Here is an 11,905-nt window from a genome sequence, read left to right on the forward strand (position 1 = left end):
TTTTCCCACATGTACCGTATTCCCACATGTACCGTAACATATACATTCCAGTCACTGACAGGTGGCAGCCGCGGGCAGCTAAATCAAAACAGTGCATCTGACAATTAGGCCTACATTTCTTTGACAATCTTGTTAGCTCAAAGCTCTTATCTTGATAATCAGCATGCGTTGGTTATTACATGTGATGACAATCAAGTCCAGTGATATTCATAGCCCTTATTCTATAGGCAATAGGTAGTGTTACAGATGAGAGGATGGCAAGGATTCAAGCTGTCACACCTTTTGTAATGGTCTTGGAGGCACAGCAGCTCAACCTCATGAATTGAGTGAATTAGTCGTTAATTTGTTATTTTGTGGTTTAGGCCTACCAGAATACATGTATGGAAACACTGCCAACACACTTACTTACTTACTTACTCCTCTTCATCCCCTGTGGGACATAAGGCTTCAACGAGCTCTCTCCATATATATGTATTATACATAATGAGCTCTCTCCATATATATGTATTATACATAATGAGCTCTCTCCATCGCATTCGGTCCTTGGCAGCATGCTGCAACTGTCCCCATGACAGGTTAATCTGTTCCAGCAGAAGATGACTTTTCTTTTGTTTCAACAGGGATGACGTGCACATTAGAGAATGTTCTGGCAGATGCCAAGTCGCTGGTGGAACGGCTTCGTAACCATGACAACGCAGCTGAGGTGTTAATAGAGCAGACGACGTCGCTGAACAAGAGAGTGGAGGCCATGAAGCAGGTACTGTAACTGTCACTAGGGCAGCTTTTTACATTTTTGGCATTTAGCAGACACCTTATTCCAAAGCGACTTACAATCGATACATTTGACTAAGGAAGTGAATCATCAATTCACCACTTGTAACAGGAAGAGTAATCTAGCTCGGGCCAGGGGCCACTGGCAGTCGTAGTGAATTTCCTATATATATATAAACTTACCGTGTTTTGTTGGCAGTACCAGGAAGAGATCGAGTCGCTGAACCAGGTGGCTCGGCACCGGCCGCGCTCCAGCCTCGTCATCTGCATCCAGCAGGAGAACCGGCAGATCCGTGAGCTACAGCAAGAAAACAAAGGTAGTGATGTTGTTGTTGTTGTTGTTATTTAGTAGTGTTCTCTTTCATTTGTGGCATGAAACACACTGACATTATTTTAAATAATGTTGAAATAAACCAATTATATCATTTGTTTACATTTTACATCCCTCCCATTATAGCCAGCACTAGCAGTGCACACATTGTCAGCTCGGCAGGTACAAAGCTAGCTTCAAACGCTGAGTAAAAATGTCATAGCATCAAACTGCAAACAGAAATGTTGCATACATCCACATAAGTGACAACTTGGCCAAGATTACAGCCACCAAAGAAACATTGAACATAGGGACGAAAGACTCGAAAGACCTGTCTGTCAAAAATGCAAAAAAGAAACTGTCACAATGTGAGTTTCGTCTGCTGGATTGGGGAATTGTGATGGATTGGTATTTTGTTTCCTATATATTGTTCTAAAATTAAAATGATAAAAGTTACATTTTTGATAATAATAATAACGATGCTATTTTTGCAATGTCAATGTCCCGGTCCCCTCTTCCTGCATTTCTACCTTCTGAAATGACGGCTAGGACTGGTAATATCAAGCGAAAGGTTCTTTATATACAAATCTGCTGACATACACTTGTGATCACTTTCAATTCAATAAAACAAGCTATTAGATATTAACTTTATATTCTGGATGTACAATTCGCATTTCTCAAAAAACAACAAACTGTCAACCGATATGACGTCTTGCTGCAAGGCATTCTGGAACCTGCAGTTCTACTAATTCTTAGCTAATACAACAGAAATGTACTTCTTTTTTAACTCTCTTGACGATAAATAATAACTCTTAACTGTCAATCAATTATGTAATATTTTAATCAATCTCTTTTAACTGTCAATCGATCATGTAACATATTAATCAATCATGTAACCTATACATTTACAACATTCATGGCCCTCTGTCCTGGTCCCCTCCTGCAGAGCTGAGGACGTCCCTGGAGGAACACCAGTCGGCCCTGGAGCTGATCATGACCAAGTACAGAGAGCAGGTGTTCAGGCTCCTCATGGCCAGTAAGAGAGACGACCCCGCCATCGTCACCCAGCTACAGGAGCAGCACACCACTGTGAGTCCTAACCAGTACTGACCACTCAGAACTAGAACTCCTGTGGCAATTCTCTACAAATATAACGCTCTAAAAAGGTTTTAGGAGTAAGGAAATGGTGAAACCCCCACCCATGGGAACGTTGGTCAGTAATCAAACACCCGGACACATTTTGGCAGGCGGACACTATTTGTCATCACGACTCCCAGCCAGCCACGAAAGTGCGTCTAAGCTAAGATGCACGTTAGAAAACACAAGTGATGGATGTATGCACTAGCGCGATGCTAATGGATGTAAACAAACCAGGCAGTAGCTAGCCTTCACAATGTTCCGACTCCGTTTTTTAGCGAGAGGACGATTCCAACTTTTAGACCCAATATCACTTCCACTGAACGGTTGATTTCATGACCTGAAATTTCTGCGCGTGTCCACAACTGATCTCAGTATGTCAGTTAGTCAGTAAGTTAGTCAGTGGTTAACTATCTTCATTTTCACTTGAGTTGCTTTTTAAGAGGCACTCTATGGCCTTGACTGAAGTATTGAAATCTGAGTGTGGAGGTCTGCAGTACCGCTGTAGTTAATAGACTTAATTAATTAATGATTAATGTCCTTGATTGACCCGTAACCTGGGGCCTTAGTCTGAATCATTCCCTTAGAAGGGACTAATGAAACCCAGCAGTGTACAGCAGAAACTCTCTAGAGATGAACCGCAGATTGATAAACCGACTCCAACAGGCCGCACGCATGTACATTGTGTCTCCATAATCAAGGACAGGGTCCTTGACACCTGGACAAATCCTCCTCCTATTATCAAGGTTGAAGCAAGACTTACTGTATCTCTGTACAAAAAACAAGCTTAACTCTCAAACTATTAATCAGTTCTTCATGTTCAACAATAATGCACATCATTGTAATCAAAATGATGGGATCTAGATAAAACTAAATCTTTATTATTTATTGCTTTGACTCTGTGCAGGAAATGCAAGCACACATGGACAAGATCAATGAGATGGCAACGGTGATGAGGAAGGCCATAGAGGTGGACGAGGGCAGGTTGTGTGAAGACGAGGAGAGGATCAAACAACTGGAGGTGAACCACATGACCTGGCTTACCCACAATGCAATGCTAACTAAGCATACTGTAGTTCTCCATCATTCAGCCTGCCATAATGGATGATAGGCCACTATTCCTCTGGTAGTTATGATGTCGCTATCTCCCTAACCAATCTTCAGGAATTATATATATATATATATTATATATATATTATTATTTTCTACACTTAAAAAGATAAGAAAAAAATACTCCCCCAACATTTCAACCCCAAAAAACATCAATAAATGAACTTCATATAGCATCATGCCAGTCATTTCACTGAACTATTACTGTCGTTACTAAACGTACATTTGATAAGTAATTAAGTAAGCTAGCTAGCTATGATTGGAAACAATCCAGTTATGGAATTATAGTATTAGATCACTACATTTTGATGTGGGTTTGTTTAGCTAATGGAGAAACAACGAGTGGTAGAGTTTACTCAGGAATGTCCGGAATTCTCACGTCTAGTTGGGGGGCCTTAGGGATATTTTCGTGCAAATTTGTGCAAAACATTGATAGGAATTCTGTATGTTTTTGGGGGGTTTTGGCAGATGGAAAACAGCGGCCTCCGTGAACTTCTGGGAATCAGCCGAGAAGCCTTCCTGGTCCTGAAGAGAGAGGGGGGCGACGCCACCCCCCATCCCCTCTGTTGACCACCCCCCCCCCCCCCATCCCCTCTGTTGACCACCACCCCCCATCCACTCTGTTGACCAGCACCGACATCAGCAACTGGAAGAGTTAGGCCCCACACCTGCGTGGACAGAGTTGATCCCCACCCGCTGCACCCCCCAACCCCTGACCCCCCCAACCCCTGTACCCCCCAGCCCCTGTACCCCCCAACCCCTGTACCCCCCAGCCCCTGTACCCCCCAGCCCCTGTACCCCCCAACCCCTGACCCCCCCAGCCCCTGTACCCCCCAGCCCCTGTACCCCCCAACCCCTGTACCCCCCAGCCCCTGTACCCCCCCAGCCCCTGTACCCCCCCAACCCCTGTACCCCCCAGCCCCTGTACCCCCCCAACCCCTGTACCCCCCAGCCCCTGTACCCCCCAGCCCCTGTACCCCCCAACCCCTGTACCCCCCAGCCCCTGTACCCCCCAGCCCCTGCAGTCTCTCCTTCATTCATAAAGACTCCCAGGGTGCGCCAGAGCTCACTGTCGCCCACCTTTCACAACGCAACAGAGCTGCATCCAATCTGAGACATCCTCTCAGTGACAGTAGCCTCCTACTACTACAACCGTTTTGTTAGTTTCATTTAATTTCTTTGTGAATCTATTCCTGGCATGTGTTGTGCTGCCCAAGTAGCCTATGGTGCTCTATGAGGTTTAAAAAGTGTGAATGTGTAAATGAAGTGAAAGTAGTGGTTTTGAATGACAATAAAACAGTCAAAAGAAACAAAGTGTAAAATAGTTTGAGTGCCATACTAGACTGTAAGGACCTGCAACATGAACTGTGAGATAGTAATGAGCCACAAGATTAAGGTTGTACATTTATGGGAGGCGGGACTTCTGCGCTATGACTTCCAGAGCAGCCTATGGGGATTAGGCTCAAATCTAGTCTCTACCAGAAGTTCTGCGACAGGTTAATGAAAACATTTGTGACACAAATGGTCTGGTCATTTGGTCCGCATGTCGGCAACCAATCTTTTGAAACACTGAACTACGTTTCAACGTTGTTGAAAATCACAACACACACTCGCTAGCTAAGCCAAAATACTGCAAGGCAATGGATTCGGTGAGTAATCCCCACTGCTACCTAGTTAATAACTATAACACTACTTTACATTGTTAGCAGGCTCACAAAACAAGCTGTGTTAGTTGACCATCGAGTGTGTCAATGATTTTCAACAACGCGGAAATGTATTTACCGGTACATATTTTTGTGGATAAGTGGATAAACTAGCCTAACAAGCTGTTAAAGAAGGAAACAGACACCGTAATTCAAATATCAAAATCAGAGGGAAAGGGTATTGTATAGGAAAGTCAATGAAGAGTGTCAGCAGCAGTGGGATCAGGAGACAAGAGGAAGACAACTGCATACAGGACCAAACAGAGACAGAGAGGGTAGAGAGAGAAACAGGGGAGGAAATAGAAAAGAGCATAGAGGGCACAGTAACGTGAATGGAACTCTCCACATTACAGGAAATCATCCAACTGGACTATGACTATTGTCAGGTAAAAGGAACAGTAGAACATGTACTTGTTAACTGCAGGAAAGATAGAAAGGACATGATGGAGGGAATGAAAAGATCAGGACTAACAGGAGCAGGTTTAAAGGGCATAGTGGAGTGTGGTGGAAGTGGACAAGGAAGTGTCTAGTCAGCTTTCTTAATGAGAACAGGACTGATAGGGAAAACCTGACAAACCGGACAAGTTAGGAGTTAACTAACTAACTCCACAAGATGGCGGTAATGCAACATCAAGGATGCAAGGTGCCGTTAAGCTTAAAAGAAGAAGAAGAAGAACAGGGCAAACACTGGGACGCAGCTGTTGTTTTTTCCCGTTTTGTCGCGCTTTTCCTATATATCTGAAATATAAGCACGTTGCCCATTTAGCTTAGCATCTCTATTGCCAGACTGTATCGGTGAACATGTATGCACCAAATTATTAAACAATTCACATATCGATGTGGTCATACTGTATCTATGCCTATATATCAGCCGTCCAGTTGGCGGCGGTGTTGCGTCATTTCATTGCTAACGGCCAATAAAAAGAAGAAGAGGAACCGAAGTGACAGTTCAAACACAGTCCGGTAGGTGGCGGTAATGCGCCTCAAGTTGCTCGCAAACCGCCGTTCAAATTGAAAAGAAGAAGAGGAAGTTACAGTAGATCGGTTGTTGTGGTTCTCTGTCTGTCCGTGGAAGCGACAGCAGCGGGTGAAACGGACCGAACATCATTTCGTGTCGTTTATCGCAAAACATGTTAGTGGCAGTTGGCAGGAAATCCTTTTTTATTTTTTATTTTTACAACAACGAGCAGCGGTGTTACAGATGAATGATGGGGCCAAAGAAAATGCCCCCGTTTAGGATGCGCATGTTTTTATTATGGTCTTTTTTCTTGACTTGTTTTGGAGTCCAAGCCCAGGTGGAAAGTAAGTTACTCTACGTTTTTCATGTGTCACGTCAGTTATAATCGTACGATAAGCGCTTGACGACCGGAGATGCATTTCCATAGGCTACAAATTAATCTGTCCTGCCCTTTTCTACCTTTTCCCAGTCATTCCCAGGTACAGGGTAGGCCTCGGAATGGCCGATATTAAAATCTGCGTTTGGTTGATTTACATTTTACAATAATACTGTACCAGCGAAACGACTTTCAATAACAGAGATGCAGCAGACCAGAGAACAGAGATCTAATGTAAATGGACTGACTTACTGTATATAGCGCCTTATTCCAAAGCGCTTTACACTGGCCTCTCATTCACCCATTCAGTCACACCAATAGCGGCAATCTACCATGCAAGGCGCCGGCCTCATTAGGAGCAATTTGGGGTTCAGTGTCTTGCCCAAGGACACCTCGACATGTGGCCGACCGGGGTACGAACCGCCGATCTTGCGATCATTAGTAGCCGTGTTCAATACTTTGTCATTGATGAAAGTTTCCATGGGCTTGACGTCATATAACACCAATCCGCATATTATTGCGACAAACAACTGATTGTTTTCCCCTGCTAGCATGGTGTGGTAGGGTGGGAGCCCCAGGGGGTGGTTTGGGTGCACTGTACTTCTTCATTAAAACAATTGACTGGCTGCATCTAAAAGTTCAAAACAATTAATAATTAAAGTAAAGTTTTTAGTCTAACCAGTGGTGTTGATGTGGTGCATACCAGGCAGCTAAAGGGACAGCCCCTGCCTACCTGAAGGAAATGGTAACCCCCCAAACCCCTGCCCGCTCACTCCGTTCCTCCACCTCGGCTGGCCGACTGGCCCCACCTCCTCTACACAGCAGTCGGGCTGCCCGATCACGTCTCTTCACAACACTGGCTCCCCGCTGGTGGAATGAGCTCCCCACGGCCGTCAGAACGGCAGAGTCACTACCCATCTTCCATCGTAGACTGAAGACCCATCTCTTCAGGTTACATCTTAACTGCTCCTCCTGAGACATCTTCTGACCCTCACCACTACGTCTCCTAAAGACACCCGCTTTCCCCTCTACTGTGTCCCTAAGAACTTCTACTGCCCCCCTTGTACTGTTTCTCAGTTTCTCCAGTAAAAAAATAAAATAAACAAATATAAAATAAAAAAGGTTTTAGTAGAAGGCGATAATAGGGAGAAGGTTTTTCCTTCTATCAGTGGCCCCGGGCCCGAGCTAGAGTACTCTTCCTGCAACGAATAGTGGACTGCTGATTCACATGCTTAGTATTCAAATGTATTGATTGTAAGTCGCTTTGGAATAAGGCGTCTGCTAAATGCCGTAAATGTAAATGTAAATGGTGCTATGGTGTTGACAGGTAGTTTAAAGTAAGACTTGACAAAGGCTTCTGGCCGAAACTGTTGTCAATAAATTATACACTTTTTGCATCTGGAACGAGAGTGTGCGGCTTCTACTTTATCAGTTAGTTTAAAAACAACGTATTGTAACGATCCTGTATGAGGCCCCGTTAACAGCTCCACCAAGCGAGTTAACTCTCTTGGTGTTGGGGTTAGCGCGGCCGTCGGTTAATGCGGGAGATCGGGGTTCGACTCCCGCATGGGGCGAGTTACACTACCAGTTCCCGTTCGCTACACTGGTGTCAGAAGTGGGATGGAAGGAAGGCCATCGGAGAGGCGTGTCCACGTGAGGGACTTGACATAGTGAAGCGTGAGGGCACGCTCTCCCGAACGGTGAGGATAGTGTAACAATCCTGTATGGGGCCCGTTAACAGCTCCACCAAGGGAGTTAACTCTCTTGGTATAGTGGTTAGCGCGGCCGTCGGTTATGCGGGAGATCGGGGTTCGATTCCCGCATGGGGCGAGTTACACTAGAAGATTCCCGTTCGCTACACTGGTGTCAGAAAGTTGGGATGGAAGGAAGGCCATCGGAGAAGCGTGTCCACGTGAGGGACTTGACATAATGAAGCGTGAGGGCACGCTCTCCCGAACGGTGAGGATAGTGTAACGATCCTGTATGAGGCCCCGTTAACAGCTCCTCCAAGGGAGTTAACTCTCTTGGTCTAATGGTTAGCGCGGCCGTCGGTTATGTGGGAGGTCGGGGTTCGACTCCCGCATGGGGCGAGTTACACTAGAAGATTCCCGTTCGCTACACTGGTGTCAGAAGTGGGATGGAAGGAAGGCCATCGGAGAGCGTGTCCACGTGAGGGACTTGACATAGTGAAGCGTGAGGGCACGCTCTCCCGAACGGTGAGGATAGTGTAACGATCCTGTATGAGGCCCCGTTAACAGCTCCTCCAAGGGAGTTAACTCTCTTGGTCTAATGGTTAGCGCGGCCGTCGGTTATGTGGGAGGTCGGGGTTCGACTCCCGCATGGGGCGAGTTACACTAGAAGATTCCCGTTCGCTACAGTATTATATAGCTGATAAGCTGATTATTCGTTCATATCACCAACCGATTGTTCGACCATGAACATTTTTGAGTTATGCACATCCCTAGTATGCGGAAGGTGTGTACTGTAGACCAAAAGGGGTACGAAAGTAGCGGAAAGTTTGGTAATCACTACTTTAAGTGTTTTACCTTGCAATTGCTTGTTTTACCTTTACAATTCATAGGCGAGGCCAGAAACGATTTTGAAGTGTACGAAGCAGAGGCTAAAACTCTCACAGCAATCGAAAAAACACAGTCTGCCTACTAGTGTAATATATCCATTTAATCCTTCCATGCTGTGGTTGGATGCCATTAGAAGACTTGGTGCTGTACAAAGCTCTCTTTGCAATGTTGCTGTTTGCTGATATACATGTGTTTTCTCGTCACGCGCTTGACTAAAGGAATGGAACCTGCCGTGATGGACTGTGGGGAGGAGGGAGAGACTGTGTAGGAGGGAGAGACTGTGGGGAGGAGGGAGAGCTGTGGACTGTGGGGAGGAGGGAGAGACTGTGTGTAGGAGGGAGAGACTGTGGGGAGGAGGAAGAGACTGTGGGGAGGAGGGAGAGACTGTGGGGAGGAGGGAGAGACTGTGGGGAGGAGGGAGAGACTGGACTGTGGGGAGGAGGGAGAGACTGGACTGTGGGGAGGAGGGAGAGTGGATACACTATGTAGAGACCATGTGTGTCATCTCCAGAGAACTTACATTCTAAGTACAGTAAATGCTCCTGGAATTTACAGTTGAGGAATGGATGCAGAACCTCTGAATGACACGCTTGCCCTTTACAACATTGTGCACGGTTATGGAGAGTGTTCTAGCCCCTAAGGATGTGAATGCGAGTTCCTATCTCGTTCATAATGCATGTGGCACACTGCAAAAAGTCAGCTCTCAAAAACAAGAAAAAAAGCAATACAAAGGGGGAAGTATTACTAAGCTAAATTATCTGCCAACAGGAAATGTTCACTTGCCAAGTAAAATATATCTTAAAACTAGTGCATCCTGACAAAAAAACAAGCATATATATTGCCTTAATTTAAGATACCTCATCTTACTTAGATTTACTTTTCGCAGTGCAGTTGTGGTCATAGAGGGTGTTTTTATTCAGAACAGCGTTTATTCAGATTGTTAACGGGATTTGAGGTTGCGTCTGCAGGTAAACCCAGTTGAACAGGGCTGAATTAGCTCCTCTCCTCTCTCACCCCTGGGACACCCTGGATACCTCTACCTCAGCCAGTGTTGCTCAAATACCAAATAGGTTTGACCTAATTTGGTAGACTGCAACACAGACACGTCATACCAGTGGGGTACAGTGTACAGTGATGCATGTTTCTGAACCAGCCCAAATTCTGTCCACCAGCCCAAGCCCAATTTTACCAGCCCAATGCAACCTAAACCAGCCCAATTGGGCTGGAAAAACGGCCATCTGGCAACACTGACCTCAGCAGCGAGTGTGCATGGTGGACACCTCTACCTCAGCAGCGCATGTGCATGGTGGAACTGCTGCGGCTCTCACGCTTGCGGTTTCCATAGTGACAGCGTTTCTGCTGCGGCTCTAACTGCGGAGCTGCTACTGCCAGCCCTAACTTTGTACATTGAGTTTGCCTTTGATAATGGCCATCAATAATATAATGTTTCATTTCACTTCATTATAAATTGTTCTGGCTGTCGTCCATCCTTAATGAGCGGTTAGAGAAGTGAGACGCTTATAAGCAGAAAGCAGTCACGTCGTTTTTGTTTACCCTCTTTCACTGCAAGAGTACTTAGTTACCTCAGCAACACTATAATATAATAGTAGGCTACCTATACGGCTTTTAATTTGAAACAAATAGCGAAAGTGTTGAGAGAGAGAGAGACTTGTTTAGACATGTCAATGATGTCATAGAACTTTTGTTTTGTTTACACAGTTCTAAATGATTTGTATTTATATTATTTTTAAACTTCAATATCCACACTTCTTTTTCACTTATTAACAGCAGATAGCCTAGCAGAAGTGTTGATAAAAAAAGAAAAAACATTATGACATATTTACAGATGTAGACATTAAAACTGTAGTCGTGTATGTTGCTGGCATGATGTCAATATGACTATCAACAGATCATTTTCACACACGTGGAAAAAATATGCGAGAGTCCGAATCTCTAGATGGCGTGTCGCGGCAGCTAGCGTGAGACACGCGTCTGTCTGGCTGCTCTAACCCGTTAACATGGGCTGTATGGCTGCTCTAACCTGTTAACATGGGCTGTATGGCTGCTCTAACCTGTTAACATGGGCTGTATGGCTGCTCTAACCTGTTAACATGGGCTGTATGGCTGCTCTAACCTGTTAACATGGGCTGTATGGCTGCTCTAACCTGTTAACATGGGCTGTATGGCTGCTCTAACCTGTTAACATGGGCTGTATGGCTGCTCTAACCCGTTAACATGGGCTGTATGGCTGCTCTAACCTGTTAACATGGGCTGTATGGCTGCTCTAACCCGTTAACATGGTCTGTATGGCTGCTCTAACCCGTTAACATGGTCTGTATGGCTGCTCTAACCTGTTAACATGGGCTGTATGGCTGCTCTAACCCGTTAACATGGTCTGTATGGCTGCTCTAACCTGTTAACATGGGCTGTATGGCTGCTCTAACCTGTTAACATGGCCGCCGAAATGAAACGCACATACGCTACTGAGCTTGACGTCTGCGGTGTGGTCTGGGCCTTACTATCCCCATTGCATCCTCAACTTCATTCTGAATACGTTCAGGTATTGGGTAAGCTTACATTAGATAGGGGCTTGGATTGGGGCGGCTGTGGCGCAGGAGGTAGAGCCGCCGCCGCCGCCGTCTAGTGATCGCAAGGTTGGCAGATCGGCGGTTCAAGAATCAGAATCAGAATCAGAAGACTTTTATTGCCATGACATGTAAACATGTTAGGAATTTGGTTTGGAACAATGGAGCACGGTTTACAGCAGGACAGGTGCAAGACAGGACACATTTTAATTAAATAATTAATTTAATTAAATTTTTGATTTTAATTTTTTATAATTTTGCCATTTAGCAGACGCTTTTATCCAAAGCGACTTACAATTACGAATTACAGGGACATCCCCCCTGGAGTAACTGAGGGCTAAGTGCCTTACCCAAGGGCACACTAGTAGTGGTGTGG

At 45.3% G+C, this 11,905-nt stretch overlaps 1 protein-coding gene across 1 annotated transcript; it reads left to right on the forward strand.

Moving 5' to 3' along the window:
• Positions 1-622: 622 nt before the first annotated feature.
• Positions 623-4,077, forward strand: fgfr1op2 (FGFR1 oncogene partner 2; the record flags this gene model as incomplete). Its single annotated transcript, XM_080538675.1, has 5 exons — positions 623-757; positions 971-1,088; positions 2,028-2,170; positions 3,126-3,239; positions 3,797-4,077. The coding sequence occupies 5 exons, from the start codon at positions 623-625 to the stop codon at positions 3,896-3,898; spliced, it is 612 nt and encodes a 203-aa protein (XP_080394801.1). The 3' UTR covers positions 3,899-4,077.
• Positions 4,078-11,905: the final 7,828 nt, after the last annotated feature.

Source organism: Nansenia antarctica, assembly GCF_963989245.1.
Source record: "Nansenia antarctica genome assembly, chromosome: 8".
Lineage (NCBI taxonomy): Eukaryota > Metazoa > Chordata > Actinopteri > Argentiniformes > Microstomatidae > Nansenia > Nansenia antarctica.